The 26,684-nt window shown below is 41.4% G+C and overlaps 2 protein-coding genes and 1 pseudogene across 2 annotated transcripts; all 3 read left to right on the forward strand.

The window, feature by feature from the left end:
- Positions 1 to 635: 635 nt before the first annotated feature.
- Positions 636 to 4,198, forward strand: LOC109010612 (probable pectinesterase/pectinesterase inhibitor 51). The gene is made up of 2 exons (XM_018991491.2): positions 636 to 1,840; positions 3,222 to 4,198. The coding sequence occupies exons 1-2, from the start codon at positions 913 to 915 to the stop codon at positions 3,905 to 3,907; spliced, it is 1,614 nt and encodes a 537-aa protein (XP_018847036.2). The 5' UTR covers positions 636 to 912; the 3' UTR covers positions 3,908 to 4,198.
- Positions 4,199 to 5,714: 1,516 nt separating this feature from the next.
- Positions 5,715 to 7,625, forward strand: LOC109021796 (annotated as a pseudogene).
- A 10,876-nt stretch (positions 7,626 to 18,501) lies between these two features.
- On the forward strand, positions 18,502 to 21,090 carry LOC109021794 (probable pectinesterase/pectinesterase inhibitor 51). The gene is made up of 2 exons (XM_019004514.2): positions 18,502 to 19,564; positions 20,193 to 21,090. Exons 1-2 carry the CDS (start codon positions 18,637 to 18,639, stop codon positions 20,876 to 20,878), a joined length of 1,614 nt encoding a protein of 537 aa, XP_018860059.1. The 5' UTR covers positions 18,502 to 18,636; the 3' UTR covers positions 20,879 to 21,090.
- The last annotated feature ends 5,594 nt before the right edge of the window (positions 21,091 to 26,684 follow it).

Genomic DNA, 26,684 nt, shown 5'->3' on the forward strand with positions numbered 1-26,684 from the left:
TAGATCGCAGCCCAGACAACACGGGTCCTGCGTCCGCAGCGAAACCAACTCCATTGCACAACTCCATACACACTCGGCAACATTTCGGTATAAATATCAAGCCATAACTTGTCGTGCCTCCACAAACCGCCAACCCCACGTTTTCGTTGACCCATACTCCTCCGCTGGTCAAGCTCTCTCTCTCACAATCTCTCTCTCATGCATTGCAAGTATATTACGGGTGAGGGCAGATTACTTGAGTTGAGAGTTGTACTCACATGTCTTAAAGTTGGTCATGAATTTATGTTTAGACTGGACTTAATATGTCTATTTTTTTGGGTTAAGACCATGTATTTGCATGGATGATACGACCTTGCATAGGTGATAATATAAGACCAATTTACGAAGCAAATACGAATTTTTTTTTTATGAGAATAAAGAACTTCATATATTAATGGTGAGCTAATTCAGTCAATACAACAGAATGAATACATCCAGGAACAAAATGAGCTAACTTGGTACAAGAGGTTCGAAGAGAGTTCATTCATGCTGCTAAATTTTATTTATTAGGTGGCGAGTGTGATGCGGAACAAAACCGAAGGTTTCCCCCGCGACCCGCCTTCTCCAAAAAAAGCATTCACCCACCCGTTTGACGGTTTGAGTCTGTATGCGAAGACGCAGGCGCACAGCTCGCCCAACTTCTACCCTACCGAATAACCATAACAACCCGTGACTTTTTGAGTCTTACCAATCCCCATCAATCTCCCGTGAACCCCAGCCCCGCCTTCCATTTTCCTTTTCCACTGCACGCTATTTTAGTGGATCGATTCGATATGGCCACTACTCATCAAAGAAAATCCACAAAACTTGTCCATAAAAGCAAGCTCCAACACCTTCCTGTTTTCTAAGCCATCCACACTTCTTGTAATTTCCATGGCCTGCATCTTCTTTGTCTCCCTTGTCCTTTTTCTTTCCCTCTCTCCCGGTGCCGTCAAACCCAGTCCTGATGCTCCCTCCTCCGTCTCTCCCGCGATCCGCCAGGCCTGCAAGGCCACTCGCTTCCCTAGCCAATGCGAGACCTCTTTGACCCAATCCAACCACGTGCCCCCCAACCCCACTCCTCTCCAGCTCATCCAGTCCGCCATCTGGGTCTCCTCCCAGAACCTCCACACCGCCCAATCCATGGTCAAGTCCATCAAGGACTCCTCCGCGGGGAATGCGAACCTCACCGCGGCCGCCAAAAGCTGCACGGAGGCCCTCAGCAACTCCGAGTACCGGGTCTCTCGGACTACCGAAGACGCACTGCCACATGGAAGGATCAAGGATGCGAGAATCTGGTTGAGCGCCTCCTTGCAATACCAACAAGGTTGCTGGTCCGCGCTCAAGTTAGTGAACGACACCCAGATGGTGAACTCGACGATGTCGCTTCTGGACTCGTTGGCTGGGCTCACGAGTAATGCGCTGAGCATGGTGTTCTCATACGATATTTACGGGAACGAGACTGGGTCGTGGGCCCCGCCCAAGACCGAGCGGGACCAATTCTGGGAGGGAACTGGCGGCTCTGGGTCGGATTTTCGGGGCGGCTTCCCGTCGAAGCTAACGGCGGACGCGACCGTGTGTAAGGACGGGAGTGGCGGGTGCTACAAGACGGTGCAGGAGGCAGTGAACGCCACACCTGATAACGCCGGGCAACGGAAGTTTGTGATACATATAAAGGAGGGGGTATACGATGAAATCGTCAGAATCCCGTTAGAGAAGAAGAACGTGGTGTTTTTAGGAGACGGGATGGGCAAAACGGTCATTACGGGGTCGTTGAACGTCGGCATGCCTGGGCTTTCGACATACCACACAGCTACAGTTGGTAAGTCTTCCTTGTTATTGTTTTGTCTTTTCTTTTTGGATATATGTTTTTATTTTCAAGGTTGTGGATGGAGTCAATAAATACTGTTGGGGAGGTGCTCATGATAAATTATTCTAGTTGATTTTACAGCCTTTTGCACTTAGGTTTTCACTTCGGGGCTTGCAAACGGTACGTAAGCTGGCTGTTTATTCGGTTTTATGTGGAATAAAAAATAAATAAATAAAAGGCAAAAAAGAAAAATAAGTAAAATAAGACCTCTCTCTTTCTCTCTCTCTTTTTAATTCCCATGGCGGTTGGACTTTGTAGCATTCGAAGATTGGTCCATAGCACTCCCCATAAGTGATTCTAAAGGAAGCAGACTGAAATAGAGACATGCCCACAAAAGAACCCTCCAAGATAGTGGCGGGGGAAGGCAATTTTGTATCAAAGAGCAACCTTGGAGGAAGTTCCGAGCACTTGGTGGTGAGGTTGGTGAGAGTGGTGTAGGGCCTGGGCTTGCCTGGCTCTTCTTCCCAACGAAATGGGACTGAGGCTGAGGAGTGGAGTAGTGGGGTTTGCATCACGGAAGGATCTGTTGATTGCATCATGGGTGGGACTGAAAGGAGTGGAGGCTTTAGAATGGAGCTTGCCTCTCCCGCGGTTCCCATGTCTCTCTCTCTCTCTCTCTCTCTCTCTCTCTCTCTCTCTCTCTCTCTCTCTTTCCCTCTTTGGGTGCTTTTCAGTGTTCCCCATCTTAGACACATGCACTCATAGAACTAGTCCAAAAGCCTAAACCTAGAATCAATAAAAGTTAGAGAAACTTCATAGGCTCAGATCGAGAGCTCTTTCAACCTTGAGTTTGCCTTCACTCCCTTAAATCCGATGCTAAATATCAAAATGTTAGAAAGCAAAACAAAATCTAGTCTTTTAGTTACTTTGTGCTCAACTGCAAATAAAGAAACACCGAAAAAGAAGAAAGAAAAATAGTAATTGAAGTTTGTTTAGAATGGTGGCAGTCTACTTATACGAAGAGAGAGAGAGAGAGGTCGGTTGGAGGAGAAAGGAGCGAGGAGAGGGAGGGATGACAACTTAAAATTCCGAAAGAGAGAGAGAAATTAAGAGAGAGAAGGAAAAATGAAAATACACTGACGTGGCTATGCTGATTGTAAGCCGTTTACACCATGTGCTTGCAAGTAGCATTTATCCTTAGGTTTTTCCATCAGTTTGTCACCTTACATTATATGCATTCCGTACCAAATAAAGTTTATGATTAATGCCCAAGACAATTAAGTTCTTGAGTCACTATTTTAACCATTGACTTGGGTTAATCCCTTCTTGTTCTAGAGTTGCTTTGAAAAAAAATTCCATTCTTGTTCCTTATGTTTGAATCATTTTGGAACAGGTGTTCTTGGTGATGGATTCATGGCCAACGGCCTCACAATCCAGAACACGGCTGGTCCTAATGCACACCAAGCAGTGGCCTTCAGATCAGACAGTGATCTATCCGTCATTGAGAACTGCGAATTCTTAGGCAATCAAGATACACTTTATCCTCGTGCCCTCCGCCAATTCTACAAATCATGCCGCATCCAAGGAAATGTGGATTTCATTTTTGGAAACTCAGCATCAATTTTTCAAGACTGTCATATCTTAGTCTCCCCTCGACAAGAAGATCCAGCAAAGGGCGAGCAAAATGCTATCACTGCACATAGCAGAAACGACCCTGCACAATCCACAGGTTTTGTTTTTCAGAATTGCTTGATAAATGGCACCGAGGAATACATGGTACTGTATCATAACAATCCCAAAGTACACCGTAATTATTTAGGGAGGCCATGGAAGGAGTACTCAAGGACAGTTTTTATAAACTGTAACTTGGAAGCTCTTATTACACCAGAAGGCTGGATGCCATGGGATGGTGATTTTGCATTGAAAACACTCTATTATGGGGAATTTGGGAATTCTGGACCAGGCTCTAATTTTTCCCAAAGAGTAACCTGGAGTAGCCAAATCCCGATAGATCACATACTCACATATTCTGTCGAGAAGTTTATCCAAGGAGATGAGTGGATTCCATCTTCTTCGTAATTAGCTTCAATTTTTGCAAAAATATTGGCCGAAATGTGTCTGGAGCTCAACAATATTGGGAGATTCCAAATTTTCGACTACATTTGATCTCCATTCATATGTGGTATCTCTTCATAGTGGGGCTCTTATGCTTGAGCATGTTTCTAGTCTTCTCTCTCTTGGCATCTGTTTTGTAACTCTAGGGGAGGTAGATGAGGGTTGGATGGGTGTAATTTCTACTTCGTCGTATAAAATAAAACTTATTTATTTATTCTTTTTTAAATTTCCACAGGGTCACTGTTACTCATTGAATTTTGATGTTGGAGGTTGCCACCTACAAAGTCGCACATTGAACAAACGTAAAAGAGAGAACAATGACATAGACAATACCGAATAACATGGACTTTTTCAATGCTAGTAATGATACAAAGGCATTGGCATTTGGCCATCAATTTCTTGACTTGCAAGATACGTGAAACTTGAGAGAATAATAATCCACAGGCCTTTAGCATAAGTGAAATTCAATTGAAATCATTATTAATGTCAAAAACTTTGACAACGTGAAATTTCATTCACTACCTTTCTAGAGAAATATGGTGTTACATTTCCCCTTTAATATGTGTAACGCCCTTGCAAGGCTATGTTTTGACACACTTACATTCCACACTATTAAATGATCAGCTTGAGTTTAATATCATTTGTGATAACATAAGAAAAGTTCAAACTACACCGAGGCTTATATTCGGAACAACAAGTTAAAAGTTAGAATTCTAGCTTTATTGTAGTCGTTATAAATGTCAACAAGTTATTCCTAAATATTGTACGATTTTATTCACTACTCATCTAGTTATATGAGGTGTTACATTTATGGCTTAGGAAATTATTACCTAGCTGCTGTTTTTTGGGTTCATGCTACCAAACAATGCTACATTATCAAACAACCTCATTGTAGTCGGAAACCAATGAATATGACACCTTTTTTAAAGGTTTGGTATGCCTCACCTTCTACTAATTATTATTATTTTCATTGTTATTAGTATCATCACAATGGCAATATCATAAAAAATGTAAACCGATAGAGGGGAAGAATCTTAGCAAATGCCTCGAGCCAAATTTGACAAAGCTACATATAAAAATAAAAAATAAAAAAAAAATCCTAAAAAATAGATTAGAAGGATCTTGTGAAGTATTTTCTAAACCCAAACTCCAAGAGAGTGGTTATGGTGGTTGATGGGAAGCAGTCTAAACAATGAGCTATTTTTTAGGGCCAACGACTTGTATTGTGTTGTACAGCTGTGCTGCGGTGATTGTTGATACTTTGTGGTTGTTAGTTTGAGGTAGATGGTTGTAGTTATATACATATGATATTTGCAATCTCTAGTGTTTGCAAGTTTTGTATACTCTTTTCAAAAAATATGGGTAAATTTAGAACCTATATGAAAAATAAATTTTTTAATGATAGATACCAATTTTTTCTTAAAGAGTGTGTGGAACTTACATTTCTTAAAATTGTATATAATATTACTCTTAATAAAATAGAACCAATCAAACTTTGGAAAGTACTTGAGACTCATAGATTTTTTAGAAATGATAGTTGTAGTCGTGGAGTGACATGGAAAGAAACAATTTGTTATGTAGCATGAATGCTCTTTTGTGAGATTGTGACTGACATTTTGTCTATTGGACAACCCTTATACTCTTGACATAGTGTGAGACAAACCAATTTCATGTCTCTTGAGGTTTGATAAAATGCTTATAAAAGAAGCGACTGTAGTGTTAACCATCAAACTATGAGGGAAATGACCTCAAGTAAAGATACAGAACGGGGATGAGCCAGGTAGAATTTCCACTAATGAGATGGTTAATGATTTTGAAGTTACAAATTTGAGGTTTCAATTGTTTAAACTTTTGTAGCGGATTATAATTATGAATGGATCAAGTTTTCCAACCACTTTGCATAAACATTACAAGTTTGCACATTAGCCTAGGCTTCTGCAATGCCTACACGCTGCACCATAGTTAATAGCATTAATTCGATAGTGGCTCATTGAGAACTGCGAATTCTTAGGCAATCAAGATACACTCTATGCTACTCCCTTCACCAATTCTACAAATTATGCTGCATCCAGGCAAACGTGGATTTCATTTTTGGAAACTCAGCATCAGTTTTTGAAGACTGCCAGATCTTAGTCTGTCCCGGCAAGTAGATCTAGCAAAGGGCGAGGAAAATACTGTCACTTCACATAGCACAAATGACCCTGCACAATCCACAAGTTTTGTTTTTTAGAATTGCTTGATAAATGGCACCATGGAATACATGGTACTGTATCATAACAATCCCAAAGTACACATTAATTATTTAGGGAGGCCATGGAAGCTGTACTCAAGGCTAGTTTTTATACACTGCAACTTAGAAGTTCTTATTACACCAGAAGACTGAATACCATGGGATGACGATTTTGCATTGAAAACACTCTATTATGGGGAATTTTGGAATTTTGGACCAGGCTCCAATTTGTCCCAGAGGGTAACATGGAGTAGCCAAATCCCGACAGGGCACAAACTCACATATTCTGTCTAGAATTTTATCCAAGGAGATGAGTGGATTCCATCTTCTCAGTAATTAGCTTCAAATTTTGCAGAAATATTGGTCGTAATGTGTTCGGAACTCAACAATATTGAGAGATTCCAAATTTTCTGCTACATTTGATCTCCATCCATATGTGGTATCTCTTCACAGTAGGGCTCTTATGCTTGAGCATGTTTCCAGTCTTCTCTCTCCTGGCATTTGTTGTGTAACTTTGGGGGAGGTAGATGAGAATTGGATGGGTGTAATTTCTACTTTGTCGTATAAAATAAAACCTGTTTATTTTTTCATTTTTATAAATTTCCACAGGATCACTGTCACTCATTGAATTTTGATGTTGGAGGTTGTCACCCACGAAGTCGCACATTGAACAAATGTAAAAGAGAGAAAAATGACACAAACAATACCAAATAACATGGACTTTTTCAATGCTAGTTATGATTCAAAGGCATTGGCATCAATTTCTTGACTTTCAAGATATGTGAAACTCGAGAGAATAATAATCCACATGCCTTTAGCATAAGTGAGATTCAATTGAAATCATTATTAATCTCAAGAACTCTCTCTTTGACAACGTGAAATTTCATTCACTACCTTTCTAGAGAAATATGGTGTTACATTTCCCCTCTAATATGTGTAACACCCTTCGAGGGTATGTTTTGATGCACTTACACTCCACACTATAAAATGATCAATTTGAGTTTAATATCATTTGTGATAACATAAGAAAAGTTCAAACTATGTCAAGGCTTATATCCTAAACAATAAGTTAAAAGTTAGAATTCCAGCGTTATTGAAGTTGTTATAAATGTCAACAGAATTCTCATCGACAACGAAAGCTCCGCAGACATACTGTTCTGGGAAGCTTTAGTCAAAATGGGAATCGAAACTTCCTTGCTGGTGGCCGTCCCCATACCCTTGAAAGGCTTCTTTGGAGGCATCGTTCAGCCAGTGAGAACCATCACCTTGTCTGTCCTGGTGGGAAGTGCCCCATGCGTGGTTCCCATTATGGTCAACTTCCTAGTGGTGAAAACTCCATCAGCCTACAATGCCATCATAGGAAGACCCACCCTCAACTGTTTAAAGGTCGTCACGTCGACTTATTACCTCAAAATGAATTTCCCAACTTCCCAGGAGGTGGGAGAGGCTTGAGGGGAACAAGTGTCGGCAATGAAGTGCCATGTGCAGGAGTTGAAGCAAAAAGATGAAGAACCTGCCCGGGACTGCACCAAGGGGACGAAATAGGCCGGACAACGCTAGAAAAACAACGGCAAGCTCTTATCCATGATTTGCCTGGCCTAGTTTCAAGGGGGGAAGGAATAGGGCAAGGCTTTCAAGGCAATTCAGAACATCGGCTCTAAGATCTCGCCTTACAAGTACAGCACCAACAAATAAAAACAGAATACAGTTAACAAGATACACAGCGACAAAGTCATCAACAACTTACCTCCCGCTAGTCACCACAGGGAAATGTAAGCTTGAGTGTTGCCTTGTCCCTCCTGCGAGGGAGAGCTGGTCAGTTGATGGCAGCCTGAAAACAAAACATACCTTTTTTGCGAACATCAATAGGGAAAGGTCGGCCTAAGGGTGGCCTTATCCCTCCAGCGGACGAGAGCGGGACTAGCATACGGCCCTCCCGAATACATTACCCTGACCTCCGTTGCAAAAGAGTGTGGGATCGGCGCCGGACTGACCCAACACTTACCTTCCCTATGATATCAACGAGCAGGAGGGGATCCAGTAACAAACTGCCTGAACAACTTACCTCCCCGAGGGACATTATAGGGAAAGGTTGGCCTGGGTGGCCTTATCCCTCTAGTGGAGGAGAGCGGGACCGGCATATAGCCTTCTCGAATAAATTACCCCGACTCCTGTCACGGCGAAGAGCCGTCAACCTATTGCCACCCGAACTTACCTCCCCACTGGGTACCACAGGGAAATGTAGGCCTTAAGATTGTCTTATCCCTCCCGCGATGGATTGCGGGTAGTTCTCTGCTATCCGACGTCAGAGATTTTTACCTTTCTCCTATGTGTCAACAAGCGGGAGCGGGTACAGAAACATATTGCTTGAAAACTTACCTCCCTGCGGGACACTATAGGGAAAGGTCGGCCCGAGGGTGGCCTTATACCTTTCGTAGAGGATAACGGGACCCGCATACGGCCCTCTAGAATACTTACCCAGACTTCCACTACGACTGCGAGTGAAGAGTGAGTCTAGCACCAGCCTAGCAAAAAGAATTACTCTTTCATATCATGTCAACGAGCGAGAGTGGATCCAGTTACAAACCGGCATACAACCCTCCCGAATCAATTAGCCCGATTCTCATCACGAAAAATAAGTGAACTGCTCTATTGGCAGCTCGAAGAAGTTACCTCCTTTGGGAAGAGAAAGGGGCAGGCTAGCTTGAGGTAGCTCGACCCCATCCCAATGGAGAGCAGGTTTGAGTCTTACAACTACCAAAAGAAAGGAAGCTTCAAAGAAAAGAAGTAAAGAGAAGCCGCACAAAGCCTAGACAAACAAAAAACATACAGAGAAGGTACAATCGGGTACACATATTTACTTTATCACTCAATGCAGAATTACAAAAAAAAAATGGGGAAAGCAACAGGAGTACAAGAAGAAATACAGCAAGGAAAGCACGAAGACAACACAAAAAATAAAATATGAAAGCGGTACAGCAAGCAAGGCATAGAAAACTACAGTGCAGGGTTAGCTGAAAATAATATGCGAGAAGTACACGGTCTAATACACAAAATCATTTTATTAACTTTACTACAATGCGAAAGGCAGGTTACATCATGAAGTCAAATTATAAGGGAAGAGTTACATCTCAAAGCCGCTTGAAACCACTGAACTACAAAGGATAATTCGCACTGGGAACCTCATGCATTCCAAGGAACCGCCTGCAGTGCCATCGACTCCACACACACACATATGAGAGAAAAGTCAAGGGAAGGATTTGAGACTGCAAACCCTACTGAGATTGTCTCAACAGCCATGAATGAAGAGCACATAATCATAGAGCTGGTGGAGTCAACCCTACAGGTGCGACCTAGGTCGAAGATCTCCACCATTACGACGTGTCGATAACACCAGAAAATGCCAACTGACCGCCAAAGATACGATATGTTGTACGGTTGCATAGGACTAGAGGAGGAGGAATGTTCTGGTGAAGAGGCGCTCTCGAGTGCAAAGAAACCAGACAGTAAACGGCAGTCACCTCCTGGGAAAGCCACGACAAAGACAGCGCCAAGAACCAGAGCGCCCCAGGGGCCAACCTCAATGAAGGATTTCGACTGAATTGAAGAGATTCTCATATCAAGATAAGCAAAATTGAAGAGGGAGGCGGCCGCCACGGCGACGAGGCTGTTCACCAATGCAACAAAAGCACTTCTCCACTGCAAAGAACCAGGTGGCGAGTTCGGTTGTAGAGAAACTTTTGAAGTGGGGCCTCGTAAGCAAAAAAGGCAAGAACGAGGAAGCATAATAAGCAAAAGGGCGGGAACAAAAACGAAGGGTCTGGAGCTCCATCAGCAAAGTGGGTGGCTCCACCTTCTAACACAAACGCCACCACCACTGGCGGCGACCTAACTCCATTGGAGGATTTGTCGCCCACTAGGGTGAGAAGAGTACATCATGGCAAGGATGAACATGAAAACGATATGAAGGAACTTCGAAAAAAGAGAAAGGCAGAAGTGATTATGATGAAAAATTTAATTGGGAAAGGGGTCCTTATAATGCAAGGCGGGCTTTGACCTACTCATCATCATAAATTCTCCAATCACCACCGAGTGCCACATATCCTCCCTCCAGATGATCAGAATTCCTTGGTTACCGCAACCGCCATAGCACGTATCTGTTGATGTGATGGGCATAGTTAATGCCAATAAAGAAAGGAGCCATAACTCAGAAACTGAAGGGATGCCGTTTAATGATGAAACGTAATTGGCGAAGTGTAGCCACATACGTAAAAAAAAAAAAAATGATGTGGCTATCGGGGTGACCAAACTTCGGCCGAATGACCCATACCAGCCGCAACAGTTGAATGCTTCAGTTTGTTCCCTTAAAACTTATCTAAATACTATTTCACTAATGTAATTATTGCCTGCAGTATAAAAATCAGTTGATCCCAGTCAATAGAGCCAACTCCACTAAGGGGGAACCCTGTCAACAACTTCCCTCCCACGGTGAGACTTAAGGGGAAGGTAGGCCTAAAATGTTGATTTGTCCCACTTGCAAAAGAATGCAGGCCAGCCCCTGACCGGATGAGAAGCAAAACCTCCACTAGCAGAATCTTCCCCTGCAAGGTGAAGGACGCCAGCAGCGTAGGACGGAAAGAAAATGAAGGCACGATAAACACGGCCACCAGAGCAATAATCGCGGAAATAACGAGTGTTTAAGGGGCGACAACCCGCGGAGGAGAAACAAGCTCAGCTTGAACAACCAGCGGGGTAGGCGAGAGAGTCACGAACAAGGAAGAAAGGGAAGGCAAGCAAAGGCAAGTGCATTATGAGTAAAATATCTGTATTAACTAGTATATCTCTGTGTACAAGCCGCTAGACGATAAAGTGCAGACGCATGTTCAAAAAGTAAAAAGAAAAAAAAAAGGGAAGGTACAACAAGGCTAGGTACAACAAGGCTCAAAAAGATCTTATATTTCGACGCCAGGAGTCATGGCCCCAACAACGGCAGAAGTAGGATTGCCCAACTCAACGGCCTTGGAGACAAGGCCGACTGGATCCCCCGACGTCCGTAATGGCATGAAACCGGTCAGCATGTCGCTTTTCCCTAGATCGTGGTTGCATTCAAAGGACACCTTGTTGGTTGGGATATCATTAGGCGCAAGTCACTGAATATACTAGGCAAAAGATCTTGAATGCAGCTTTGGGCTTTGGAGCAGAAATGACCGCATCGACTTGAAAGCTTTATTGACCTCTTGCCCCCACACCTTATCGCAGAGAGTCGGGAACCATCTTAGCTGCTTATGTAAGAAAAGGTTGGCATCTTAGAGGCTTGTGCACAATTGCTCAACCCGGTCAACTTCCCCCTACAACTACTTTTTCTTTGACTGTTCTAGGGAGAGGTCGGCCTAGAGATTGTGATTGATCTGTTCCAGTTGGGTTTTCTTCTCCTCCCACTTTTTCTTGGGCTTCCAAAGACGACGCTCCGACCTTGTCAACGTCTTACGCTCTTTTGACAAGTCCTATCTCAGCTCCTCGAGTTCGGACTTTAGCCATTCATTCTGTTCCTTGTGGCTTTAAGCACGATCCAAACACCCCAAAGCAGCCGCCTCCTAATCGTCCACAATAAAATCTGCAAGCTGTGAAGTGCCCTGATGACACAAAAGTAATGTTAAGAAGAGAAAGAGAACAGAGACAAGAGAATGAGAGGAAAAAAGCAGTCAAACCTCATGAAAGAAGGATGATAGGCATTCGACAACCCGCCCCACAACATCATCTCGGCTCCCTTCCATGGCCAGTTGAGACAAGGAAGGGAGGATCTCCTCAAGATTGGCAAACTTAGAAAACTCCTTGGGGACCTCGGAGGGAGCAGCCAGGTCATCACTTAAACGCCCCATGGGAGGGCCAATAGTAGCATCCGGAAGAGAGTCGCCACCTGCAAGGAGCACCGCTTGAGCAGGCAGGTCGACAACTGGGACCCTCAGACCAGCATCAGTTGGGGCTGAAGAATCTGCAATAAAAACGTCAGACTCTCGAAGATCTCAACATTGGGGGGGACTGACCTCACATGCAACCTTTTGCACCCGCATGGGGATCTGAAAAAGCTTCCCTTCCCTCACTGGCCTCCTCACGGGAGAGATCCTCGGCAGTCGAGTCAGACGAGAAAGGGGGAGAGACCTAAGAAGTAGAATGCTGCCCCTCTCAGAGAGGAGAGGATGCAAAAATATTCTCGAGGAGGTTGCCCATGTCAACCTTAACCCCGGGTGCATCTTGAATCATCATCACCAAAGAAGGTACCGTGGGAGGACTGGCCACCTGTTAGACCGTTATGACCATAGCAAAGGCCAACTTGGTAATCAAATGACCAACCTCCAAAGATACCGCTTCCTGCTCCAAAAGGACCTGAACTCCGGGAAGGGGTCTGTCCTCAGCAGACCTTGTGGGATTGCTTCCTTTTATTTGAGAAAAGAAGGCTCGAGGTGCGCTTTCAGAGTAGGGCAGCTTGCAGCCGCTCAGTCAGCGACCTATCACTAGAAGAAAGGTGCCCCAAGGGAGGCAAGGAACTCTCCAGACTTTCCTTAGAAATGAGAACCTTGGAGCAGACGCCATCAGGATGTTTCTACACCCACTCCCGCACAATCACGAGGCGCGTTGATTAGTAAGGAGTGGCTATTGGATGAACGACCTTATCCTCCAGAACTGTTCCCCAATCTGTATATATGGGGAACTCTCGGCGGCCCACTTGACCCACCAAGAACTCCCAACCATGGCCCGAGAAAAAGAAAAACTTAAGGGAGCAGTCTTTTACCTTGCGATACCATTATTCCAAAGTAACCAAGGCATGGGACGCCTTGAAACTGCAGACATTACCTTTTAAGCGAAGCACCCTGTGCGCTAGTAGAAACTCGTGACTAGAAATGTCAACATCCTCTGGGTAGGATTCCAACAATGCCCATCGCCAGATGATGCTGTAACAGATCAATAACCTCTAGGCATTCAGATGCAGTTGTGAAGGGCCCAATCCCAGGCGGTCCAAAAGTTTGCAGATGGGTCAAGGAAAGGGCAGTCTCAAACCACACAAAAACATGGAAGGATATAGGGCTACTTTGCTGGAATGGCCATCGGAGTCAACAACACCCTCACTCGGGCCTGGGACTTCAAAGGCGACGGTTTCTGGCACTCGACATGTGGAGGCCAAGGAGGCCAGTACGGATTTATTGGTGGACGAGCGCCACCCACTCCCCAAAAACACTGGACTAGCGTCTGCAGAAATGCTGGGTTGAATGGGCTTTTCAGGGGCCATCACTGCCAAAGGGCAAAGAAGCGAAGAAAATGATTGGAAAGAAGGAGAGTAAAAAAGACAAGAATGGCGAGACAATTGTAGAGGAATGAAAAGCAGGCCAGGACCCACTCCACATTTTATAAAAAAAAGGCAACGGGAAGGCTCCCACAAATCGTCGTAACTGGGGTACACACCGCTTTAGTTTTCGGGAATGCAGTTCACAGAGCGACATCCATGCGAAGAGTCGCCTGACACCTCTTCATTAATGAGCTTAAGAAGGTGTGATGAAAAGATGAGCCCATCATGAGGGAGCATCATCAGAAGTAGCCAACTCATAGAAGCCCCCCTCCGGACAACTGAAAGCCTTAAAACAATATTTGGCCTTAGGAGGAGGGTGAGGCAATTCACAATAAAAATTCCCACCACCTATGAGAATTAGCGGGGTAACTGTACGAGAGATTTCCTCCCCTACCCAAGGCCCAGGAGGCCCAGCCAAGCCAAACCCAAGACAAAAGGGGAAAGACCTGGCCTGCTAAGAGAACCCCCTATACACGACCTGAGAAAGGAGATAGTGCAATAGGAGATGTGACTCGTCGGGACTTGATGGTCTGAGATCCCTCGGGTAATGTCCAAACATCAAGTGCCCACCCACTTGGTAGGCGCAACATGTGGAGGATCATCAATCTACTGACAAGGAAAGTATGGACAGACCAGGGGAATAGTAGAACAAGGGAAGAAGGTTGGAGAACCACGCCTCATTTAATGGCACTGTAGCCCGGGCGTCACACCACATTAATTGAACCGTCACCGGACCACGCCACATTTAAAGAATCTGACGAAATGAACAGTACGAGGACTCCAGATCCCATAGCAACATACCTGATTTGCTCATCGAATATCTAGTATAAATAGCTAATCCCAGGTACGAGAATTCTCTCTGATTTTTGAAGTTTCCTCACTTATTTACTACACTCCAAAAACATTTACTGACTTTGGCATCAAAGGCTCCCCAACTCCAAGGCCGCCCTCTCAAGCCACATTCATCCTTCTCCTTACAGAGCCCATTGTAAAGACCTGAGTTGTTTGGAGCCTGGTCCAAGGGTGTGCGAAACACGACATCAGCAGTAAATTTATATCATTGTGTAACTCTGGGGGAGGTAGATGAGTATTGGATGGGTTTAATTTCTACTCCATCGTATAAAATAAAACTTTTTTTTTTTTTATAAATTTCCCCTAGGTCACTGTCACTCATTGAAATTTCATGTTGGAGGTTGCCACCCACTAAGTCACACGTTTAACAAGCATAAAAGAGAGAAAAATGACACAAACAATACCGAATAACATGGACTTTTTCAATGCTAGTAATGGTACAAAGGCATTAGCATTTGGCTATCAATTTCTTGACTTGCAGGATATGTGCAGTTGCAACAAGAAGTCCAATTTCACGGCATGCGCTCTTAATAGCTTGCCGACAAGGTTAAGGTTCCCTTAAAACGGTTTATTGCTCATTTTGTATGGCTCATTTCACTTTTTACTCTCTCAACATCCTCAATGGATTAGTTAAAAGCTAAATCCATCACATATTTAGCTATTAGATCCCAAATATCATCACAACGGATTAGCTAAAATCTAAATATTTGAACTTTAGCTACAGTGAACACAAAAATCATTTCTAAATTTGCTAGTTACTGTAAATACACCAAATGTATATTTTATCATTTATCTCTCTCTCTGCTTTCATGTCTGCTTTCAAATTGAATGAAAGTAATATTACTAGGTGATGTTTAGGGGGTACTGCTTCAAGTAAATTAACCATTTAGGGGCATGGATTCAAGTAAATTAACTATTTTCAAGTAAATTTCTATATTTTCTAAGTAACTATTAATGCACGGCTTCAGTTTACTCATAAAAAAAAAAAAAAAAAACCATTAATGCATGGCTCATATGTTGGGGGGCCTCACATGGTACCAGACTCTCTTTTTTGTTTAGACTATGATTACTAATTAACATAATTTAATTAGAATATGATTACTAATTAATATATAAATGGTAAAATATGATAAAATAAAATCAATAAAATTAAATATGTTTTTAATTATTAATTACTCATTATTATATAATGAATAAATAGATAATTCAATGTAGGGATTTGATATGAATAGCAAAAGTCAAATTCATCTTATATAATTTTATTGTTATATAAAGAGAAAATAGTTATTCGAATGTGGGGACTTATGTGAATGGAATAACCAAAAGCCGAACTCATTTTACATTCATCAAAAGTGTACTTTAGTTTTGACTAGTGTATTGAGGATGCTTAAGGGAGACTTAAATTCAAGCAATAACTCGAGAGAATCTTTTTACTGCCAATAATATCCTCCTTTTGATATGATTATCCATGTCCATATGCCAAATAGGACCATGCTTGGGAGAGGTGACATGGGAGTAGGACTGAACAAAAAAGCTGCCTGATTTCTAATTTCGTTTTTCCGGGCTGACCTGACCCAATTAGCTTCCGAATCGGGACCGGAATTACCCGACCCGTTTAAAAATAGCCGGTTATTAGCCGATACCTGAATTGAGCACTGTGCCACTCATCACCCCAATATCTTCTTCTTCCATTCTTCAGATCATTTCCCATAGGCAAAGCCGATTCTGAATCAGCAAGAAGGTGGTAGTCATACTACTTCTCCATCCATGGCTTCTGAAGAGAAATGACTAACCGATCGAGTTCAATGGGGAGAGACATGTACACTTCTAGGCTGTAAAAGATAACTGCATCATTGCCGGAGGCTTGCATGAAGAAGTTGACACCAATTGTAGCTATAAGAATTTGGCAGATGGGTCGAGATGGAGTTAACAGAAGTTCTTTCCAAACACCTTGCCCATGCCAGTTGCTTGAAGAAGAAGAAGTAGAAACATGGCTGGAGAAAGAAGTGACTTTCACTATGTCTGCAAGTCTGAATTCAGCTTCCTCTTTAGTTTCCGATATTTTAATCAAAACCTGCTTTTGAGAGAATCCACCAAGATCTCTTTTTGGGTTGATGAAAGACCATCATCTATCCATGTTTGGGATTTTTACTTTTTATTTTCTTTTGAGAATTCAATGTCCAGATTTGACCCAAATGAAGTATTTGAGAATTAATTATACTGATGTCGGGTCAAGTAATCGGCCAAACGGTTAAACGGCTAAACGAAACAATCCTATTTCGGGTCAGGTCAGAAATTGAATTTTTCGGGTTGGGTCGAGTCGAATAATAGCCCTACATGGGAGAATTGCGTGACTCAATGGGTACTTTTAATTGCGTTGCTTGTATAATCATCGACCATCATTGAGGCCATAACTTGAAAGCATGATGAGCATCTTCTTCTTTGATAAATAACTTCTGGGATTGGGAGCTTGAAGTATGGGTCTTTGAAAACCTAGGTAGGTTTGGGGGCTTAGATGAGATAAAAAATTCTCATCTAATCTCATCTCATCTCATCCCATCTTATTTCCAAACATAATTCAAATACAAAATTTTTAAACTAATCATTACAACATTTTCAAACTTTCAAATAAAAAATAATTTTAACTTTTTCAAATACCGAAACAAAAATAATATTATAAAACTATATTATTACAATATTTTAACTTTATAATATTTTTTATTCAACTTTTTCTCTCTCCTTTCCTAAAATCTAAAAAATACTCAATTCAAACTATCTAACTACTATTCATAAATTATCTTATTACTATTAACAAAATTCTCATCTCATCTTACTACTATTTACAAATTATCTTAGTGAGGATGTAAAACTTGTATCAAACTCTACTTATAGTGAATTTTATACTTTAGACTTGTAATGGATTTAGCACCAAGAACCACCATTTGAGAGAAGAGGTTCCGACCATATATATAGTTAGGATTGAAAAATGCATCTAGCATCTATTAAAATAGATTCATATAAATTGTATTTTATCGTTTGAGATCTGTCACGGAAAGCAATAGCGATGATATTATGAACATTTTACATGGCTTATTTCAATGTTACAAGAATCTATTGACCACAAATGAAAAGGTGGGGGGAGTTAAAAAAAAATGGTTATAATTATATGGTAAGATCAATAGTTAAAGATATCTATCATCCTTTTTTTTTTTATGAAAAATGGCCAAAATTAAGCCTTCATATTCCTAAACCCTCTTTACAAAAAAAAAAGAAAAAGTAAATAAAAAACAAAAGAAAAGAGAGATGATAGTGTGAATACTAAACTAGTTAGAAAAAAAATAATTAATTACACTAGTGTGAATTGCATTGGAACACTCTGGTGCACCATTTTTATAAGCAAACTGTTGGCAAAAGTATTTAAGTTCGTGAAATAAGATTTAAAAAAAAAAAAAAGAAAAAGAAAAAAGAGAGAGAGAGACCACTGCCAATTGCCAAAACTTGGAATAATGATATATCATCATATGTGCTGTGCGCCGCGCAGCAAGTTCATGCAGGAGAGAGATCACGAGGCTACTGCGACTAGACAAGGTTAATCTGCCTTACTTGTTGAGATGGAGTTGAAGTCTGTTTGTGATTTCTTCGAGTATTTTGAGTCACCAGAGAAGTATAAGGGGAAGATGACTAGGGAAAATTTAATAGCTCAAACTCCTCAAAACCATTGAGCAAACTTCGTAGAAAACACATTTTTATTATTTCTAACACTTTGTGGTACACTTAACTTATCTGTACGTAATAACTACTATTGACTTCTCTAGTTTTTTTTTTTTTAGTAAGTTATTAAGAGGGGACGTTTTTGTGGGGGGATTAGAACTCGTCATCTTATTATCCTCTTTCTCTGTATTTTGTTTATAATAATTTGCATTGTCAGGCGCATGATACATCACTTGGAATCATGAAAAGTCCAAACAGAGCATTCCCCCAGCCGTTTGACGGTTTGAGTTTGTATACGAAGACGCAGGCGCACAGCTCGCTCAACTTCTCCCCTACCGAATAACCATAACAACCCGTGACTTTTTGAGTCTTACCAATCCCCATCAATCTCCCGTGAACCCAGCCCCACCTTCCATTTTCCTTTTCCACTGCACGCTATTTTAGTGGATCGATTCGATATGGCCACTACTCATCAAAGAAAATCCACAAAACTTGTCCATAAAAGCAAGCTCCAACACCTTCCTGTTTTCTAAGCCATCCACACTTCTTGTAATTTCCATGGCCTGCATCTTCTTTGTCTCCCTTGTCCTTTTTCTTTCCCTCTCTCCCGGTGCCGTCAAACCCAATCCTGATGCTCCCTCCTCCATCTCTCCCGCGATCCGCCAGGCCTGCAAGGCCACTCGCTTCCCTATCCCATGCGAGACCTCTTTGACCCAATCCAACCAAGTGCCCCCCAACCCCACCCCTCTCCAGCTCATCCAGTCCGCTATCTGGGTCTCCTCCCAGAACCTCCACACTGCCCAATCCATGGTCAAGTCCATCCTGGACTCCTCCGCCGGGAATGTGAACCGCACCTCGGCCGCCAAAAACTGCTTGGAGTCCCTCACAAGCTCCGAGTACCGGATCTCTCGGACTACCGAAGACGCACTGCCACATGGCAGGATCAAGGATGCGAGAATCTGGATGAGCGCCTCCTTGCTCTACCAACAAGATTGCTGGTCCGCGCTCAAGTACGCGAACGATACCCAGATGGTGAACTCGACTATGTCGTTTCTGGACTCGTTAGTTGGGCTCACGAGTAACGCGCTGAGCATGGTGGTCTCGTACAGTATTCACGGGAACGAGACCGGGTCGTGGGCCCCGCCCAAGACCGAGCGGGACCGGTTCTGGGAGAGAGCCGGCGGCTCTGGGTCAGATTTCCAGGGCGGCTTCCCGTCGAAACTAAAGGCGGATGCTACCGTGTGTAAGGACGGGAGTGGCGGGTGCTACAAGACGGTGCAGGAGGCAGTGAATGCCGCACCTCATAACGCCGGGGAACGGAAGTTCGTGATACGTATAAAGGAGGGGGTATACGAGGAAACCGTCAGAATCCCATTAGAGAAGAAGAACGTGGTGTTTTTAGGAGACGGGATGGGCAAAACGGTCATTACGGGGTCGTTGAACGTTGGCCAGCCCGGGATTTGGACATACAACACAGCCACAGTTGGTAAGTCTTTTGAATGCATATTACTTTATTGTGTTTGTCTTTTCTTTTTGGATATGTGTTTTTATTTTCAAGGTTGTGGATGGAGTCAATAAATACTGTTGGGGAGCTGCTCATGTTAGGTTTTACGGCTTCTTGCACTTAGGTTTTTCCATCAGTTTGTCACCTTACATTTTATGCATTCTGTACCAAATAAAGCTTATGATTATTTTAACCATCGACTTGTGCACCCTCCCCTGTCTCACGATGTTCAGCTGTATTTCACTGAACAATCAATGCGTTTGATGTTTATTTAAACATTTGCAATCACAAGTCCATCCTTCCAGCTTTTGTCATCATGTAGAGCCCATGTGAAATGAAATTGGGTTGCAAACTTATTCACAGTTAACTATTTAGTAGCAAGAGTTTAGGAAAAAGGGCTAATTAGTACTAAAAACAAAAGATAAAATGTTGACTACAATTGTAGATGACTTCTTTTATGAAGTGGTAGAAGAAGTCCTTGAGAGAACAGATGTTAGGAAGCTGTAAAATTTATGAGTTTGAGCTTTGCTTTGTTAATCCCTTCTTGTTCTTGAGTTGCTTTGAAAAAAAATTCCCTTCTTCTTCTTATGTTTGAATCATTTTGGAATAGCTGTTCTTGGCGATGGATTTATGGCTAGCGGCCTCACAATCCAAAACACGGCTGGTCCTGATAAACACCAAGCAGTGGCCTTCAGATCAGACAGTGATCTATCCATCATCGAGAACTGCGAATTCTTAGGCCATCAAGATACACTCTATGCTCGCTCCCTTCGCCAATTCTACAAATCATGCCGCATCCAGGGAAATGTGGACTTTATTTTTGGAAACTCAGCATCAGTTTTTCAAGACTGCCAGATCTTAATCTGCCCCCGGCAAGTAGATCCAGCAAAGGGCGAGAAAAATACTATCACTGCACATAGCAGAAATGACCCTGCACAATCCACAGGTTTTGTTTTTCGAAATTGTTTGATAAATGGCACCAAGGAATACATGGCACTGTATCATAACAATCCCAAAGTACACCTTAATTATTTGGGGAGGCCATGGAAGTTGTACTCGAGGACAGTTTTCATACACTGTAACTTAGAAGCTCTTATTACACCAGAAGGCTGGATGCCATGGGATGGCGATTTTGCATTGACAACACTCTATTATGGGGAATTTGGGAATTCTGGACCAGGCTCTAATGTATCCAAGAGAGTAACCTGGAGTAACCAGATCCCGACAGGGCACATACACACATATTCCGTCGAGAATTTTATCCAAGGAGATGAGTGGATTCCATCTTCTCATTAATTTGCTTCAAATTTTGCAAAAATATTGGCCGTAATGTGTCTGGAACTCAACAATATTGGGAGATTCCAAATCATTGGCTACATTTGATCTCCCTCCATGTGGTATCTCTTTCCTGGCATCTGTTGTGTAACTATGGGAGAGGTAGATGAGAATTGGATGGGTGTAATTTCTATTTCGTCATATAAAATAAAATTTGTTTATTTTTTTAGTTATTTTATAAATTTCTACAAGGTCACTGTCATTCATTGAATTTTGATTTTGGAAGTTGCCACCCTCTAAGTCGCACGATGAACAAACATAAAAGAGAGAAAAATGGCACAAACAATACCGAATAACATGGACTTTTTCAATGCTAGTAATGTTACAAAGGCATTGGCATCTGGCCATCAATTTCTTGACTTGCAGGATACATGCAGTAGCAACAAGAAGCCCAATTTCACGGCACACGCTAAGACTCGTTTGTTTTCAAAAAACTTCTCAACTCATCTCATCTTATCTAATTATTATAACTTTTCAAATTTTTATACAAAATAAAATAAATAATTCAACTTTTTCAAATCTCAAAATAAAAATAATATTAAAAGTATATATTCTAACAATATTTATTCAACTTTTAACTGTAATCTCAACTGATCTTATCTTATCTCATCTCAATTCATCTGCAAAAATAAACGAAACCTTAATAGCTTGCCAGCAAGGTTAAGGTTCCCTTAAAATGGTTTATTGCTCATTTGGTATGCCTCATTTCACTTTGAAAAAGTCTATTTACAACCGGCCAGGGGAACCGCGGGGACACCGCGTCCCACGTGGCCGATTGTTTTAGGGAAGAAAAAAAAGTTATCTTAAATCGAAGAACTTCAAAACGCAATTCTCATTCTATTCCGGCCATCTATGGAACCGAGTGGCCGGTTTCTTGCCCACTTCAAAACGTTGTTCTCATTCTTGTTTGCAATATCACCTTTACGATCCAGACTTAGTTTTTCACAGTCGTCACATGCTTCAGAAGCATGACAACAACATCCTGTGATATTCTTGCAGCTTCTATTTTCGGGTGATGGATAATTGTCTCTGTCTCATGCTCAAGCCGCTTAACATTTGCACCTAAATCTCCACTGCTCTCTGCAAGTTTCCTCTGGAACTCACGCTTTATTTGGACCCGATATTCAGTAAAACTGAAGAAGCCGTCCACAGCAATGATGACGACGACCGGTCGTTCGAACATGGGCCTACAGAAGATAGTTCTGATCTCTCCTCAACTTGGAAAATTCCCCGACGGTGTGTTAGAAAAGCTGAGGTGACGGCATCTTCGCTGAGGAGACGGGAAGTACTACTACTAATATGAGAACAAAAGTCTGGAACTTTCGACGGTGTTTGCTTTTTTGAAGAGGGAAATTTTCTGTGATGAGAAGCTAAAATCCATTTTCAATGGGAAAGTCGCAGTTGGGTTTCAAGAAATCACCAAGTTGTTGTCCATCCATTTTGTGAAGTCTGGCTGATGTTTAGGCTTTTGTGAACCTTTGTTGCCGAGTGCTCTGCTACTCATGGAAGGGAGAAGAAAAGTCTGGAGCTTTGCTTTATTTTGTCCTTTTCTTTGCTTTTACCTTTTTGCCTTTCTGTTTTGTTTTTTTTTTTTCACTTGCCACGTACAACCGGTTGCATCCCGTTTGCGCATGCCGGTTGTACGTAGCAAAACTGTTTCACTTTTTACTCTCTCTTAGGCGCCTTAAATTCAAGCAACAACTTGAGAGAATCTTTTTACTGCCAATAATATCCTCCTTTTGATATGATTATCCATCTCCATATACCAAATAGGACCATGCTTGGGAGAGGTGACATGGGAGAATTGCGTGACTCAATGGGTATTTTTAATGGGGTTGCTTGTATAGTCACGGTTAAACTCTTGACAATAATAGGTTTAAGGTAATATATTAATTCATATTTTTTTTTAAAATTACTCAAAATTAAATGTGAAACTCTTATATATATATATATATTTTGGGGTGAGGGTGTCGAACTCATAATCTCCATTTTAGAGATATGGGTCTTGTGCCATCAGGCAACATGCCCTTAGCATAAGTGAAACTCAATTGAAATCATTATTAATGTCAAGAACTCTCTCTTTGATAACTTAATTTCATTCGCTACCTTTCTTAATAAATATGGTGTTACATTTCCCCTCTAATATGTGTAACGCCCTTGCGAGGTTATGTTTTGACGCACTTACATTCCATACTATAAAATGATCAGTTTGACTTTAATATCATTTGTAATAACATAACAATAGTTCAAACTATGCCAAGGCTTATATCCCAAACAACAAGTTAAAAGTTAGAATTCCAGCATTATTGAAATCGATATAAATGTCAACAAGTTCTTCTTCCTAAATATTGTGCGATTTTATTCACTACTCATACAATTATATGAGGTGTTACATTTATGGCCTAGGAAATTATTACCTAGCAGTTGTTTTTTGGGTTCATGGCAACAAACAATGCTACATTATCAAACAACCTCATTGTAGTCGGAAAACCAATGAATATGACACCTTTTCTAAATGTTTTTTTTTCTCAGCAAGTAAAATATTTAGAGTGCATGGAGTATCGTGTGAGTCATGTTTATCATGAAGGAAATGATGTGGCTGATTTTCTAGCCAAGAGAGGTGCAAGGGGTTCTAACATGGATTGGTACAATAATAGTAATCTTCTGCCTAGCTAGTTAGTATCTAATAGTGACGATCCTGACGATGATCCTTACATATATGATACTAAATATAGTTGGAATAACCACATTAATAGTTGTATTGACAGTTATTTTCGTTCTCAAATTTGTATTGATAGTTACATTTTAAGTGGTATTGTCAATTATAGTGACAGTTACATTTATAGTTACATTTTTTATGAAAGCATAACTAGTAGTGAAAACCAGAGTTCAAGTATAAAACCGAGCCTGGATGATAGTGATTTAACTATAACAGAAACAGAAAGTTCTAATGATCTAGATGTGACTCCAAAATACAAGCATTTGTGGGTTCAATGCGAAAATTGTTATGGATTAGGTCTTCTTAGAATGGATAGAATTGGTCTTCCTTCTTTGTGCTTTTTGTAGATTCTATCCCAAATACGGTTTTTTGGTCTTACTCCATCTGATGTTTCTATCATTTTTTGCATGTGTGGTTTTTTCTTCTTGTAGGTTTTGGTTTTGGTTTGGATTTGTTTTTGTTTTTGGTTTTCTATTTTTGAACATTTAGTTTTGTAGTTTGTTGTTTGTCGCTCTTGATGTATGGGAGTTGGTTTTTATTTTGCTTATTTGTAACTCCCCGGCGTCTAAAATTGTAACCACAGTTTTCTTCCGCCACAAGTGAGGACTATCAATAAAATTTGAATACCTTCCTCTTTCTAAAAAAAAAAAGTAAAATATTTATAGATAAACTAACAGATTACAAGATACAAGTTCTAAAGGGGTAGGAGTCCCCTACAATCTTTCTAAAACCAACAGATACATCATGAATATAAGAAAAAATAGATCTAGAGCCAAGGCTCTCACACATTTATCGCCAGGGGAAGCCGCTTGAAGCGGTTTTAATATAGTATGATAAACAGACTATAATACTGCAGCTAGTAACCGTAGTGAAGAGTTGTGTGCTATATCTTGTTGGTCTGGGTTGGCTGGAATAGACTTTCACATCCACTTTAACTTGATGCTTGGTTAGGGGAAGCGGAAACATAAGAACGTAGCAACCAGGGGATGCATCGATACATCAACATGGGACTTTCACTGTCTACTATGGCGCATGTGGTTCATGTGCCACTCTAGGAAATAAAGTAGTGGTCAGACCTGAGAGATCCAAATCTACTAATCCTAGTGATGCCGCGTGTGACGGCGACAGGCTCTGACCACTACTTTCCAAGATACAACTTCTAAAGGGGTGGGAGTCCCATACAGTCTTTCCAAAACCAACAAATACATCACGAAAATAAAAAAAAAATGGATCTAGAGCCAAACGTTTGGCTCTCACCCATTTCCAACCAGGAGAAGCTGCTTGAAGCGGTTTTAATATAGTCTGATAAACAAACTATAATACTGAGGCTAGAAGCCGTAGTGAAGAGTTGTGTGCTATACATCTTGTTGGTCTGGGTTGTTTGGAAGAGACTTTCACATCCACTTTCACTTGATCATTGGTTAGGGAAAGCGGGAACATAAGAACGTAGCAACCGGAGGATGCGTTGATACACCGGCATAGGACCTTCACTATCTGTAGTGGCGCGTGTGGTTCACATGCCACTCTAGGAAATAAGGTGGTGGTCAGATCTGAGAGATCCAAAGCTACTAGTCCTAGGGGTGTCACACGTGACGGCGGCAGACTCTCTCTGGTGCAACAGCACGTGAAACTCATGCACGGTATGAGCCGCGTGTGAGACTCACGCGCCGCTCTTTTGAGCAGTTTTCTTCTACCATCTAATAGATAGGCAGCGGGTTAGGTGGTGGTAGTCGTAGGTGGCCTATAGGTAGGATCGGCACATCTTGATGTAACAACTGGCCCAGCCAAGCCACTTTACAAAATCATTGGATTTATAGTTATGAAAAATCATTTAGGATTATGAGTAAATTTTTTTTTGGAGAGAGTTTGGGCTGAAGATGTTTTTGGCGGATTATAATTTTTCAATGGGTTTGATAATTAGGTTTTAAAATCTTTAATGGACCAAGTAGATGTTCATTAGGAAAATTTATGGGATAAGTGTATTTTTATAGATTGAATCGAGGTCCAGAACTTAAGGTAAAAGCCCATGCAATAAGCCCTTACATGATCCAAGACGTGGGCCAAGTATTTTTTTTTTTTTTTAAGACTTAAGAGCCCAGCCCATGGGACTCCGTTGCACAGTTTACGTCCCTTTTGTTCCGTTTTCATGCAGTCTCTCCATCCTTTCCCTCTAGGTTTTTATTTCTTTATTATATATATATATATATATATATTATATACATATGCTAAGCATCCTCAACCCTAGAATTGTGTCGCTCGTCCTCTTCTTAGAATATCAAACTGAGACCTCCACTTCAGCCACCTCACCACCTTCAAGTAGACATAACCTAGCTCACATGAAACCGTCGTCACCTACACCGAGCACAATTGACGCCAGCCACTGAAAAACCACCAATGGAAACACTTTATTCTGCTTCTCCAAAAACCAAAAAATCCCACATCTTGAAACCGTCACCTCCACACCTCCGAAGAACCACCCACGAACTTCCCTGTTTTCCTACACCCAAAATAGAGCCAAGTGTTTTCAGGTTAGAGATTTTGCATACTACAATGAGGTGATTAATGAGAGTTAAGGTTTTAGAATTCGTGTAGGTGCTGGATCATGACGTTGAGGAAATAATTTTATGAGTTGTTTTCATGACGATTGAGGTTTTAAATTCTGTGGGCTCATTCTGTAGATCTTACAAAATGATTTGATAAGATTGAAGGTTTAGGTTTTGGAAGGAATGTTAGATTCTGGAGGTATATTGTTACTACGTTTGCGAGTACATTTTTGGTAGTTTTATAATTTCTAAGTAGATCATATATATATTTTTGTTTTATGATTTCAATTAGTTGCATATGTTTTTATGAACTCTATATTTTGAAACATTTATTAGAAAGATCCAAGTTCTTAGGTTGTCACCAAATTGTCAATTGCGAAATATTTTCGAATTTGAATGCGACTAAGAATGAAAGAGTATAAATGAGTGTGCATGGATTTAGAAGACAAGAAAGCAAGTTGGTACCAAAGTGTGGTAAGAGTCATCTTTGTAGTTATTAAAATAG

This window comes from Juglans regia, chromosome 1 (genome assembly GCF_001411555.2).
Source record: "Juglans regia cultivar Chandler chromosome 1, Walnut 2.0, whole genome shotgun sequence".
NCBI lineage: Eukaryota > Viridiplantae > Streptophyta > Magnoliopsida > Fagales > Juglandaceae > Juglans > Juglans regia.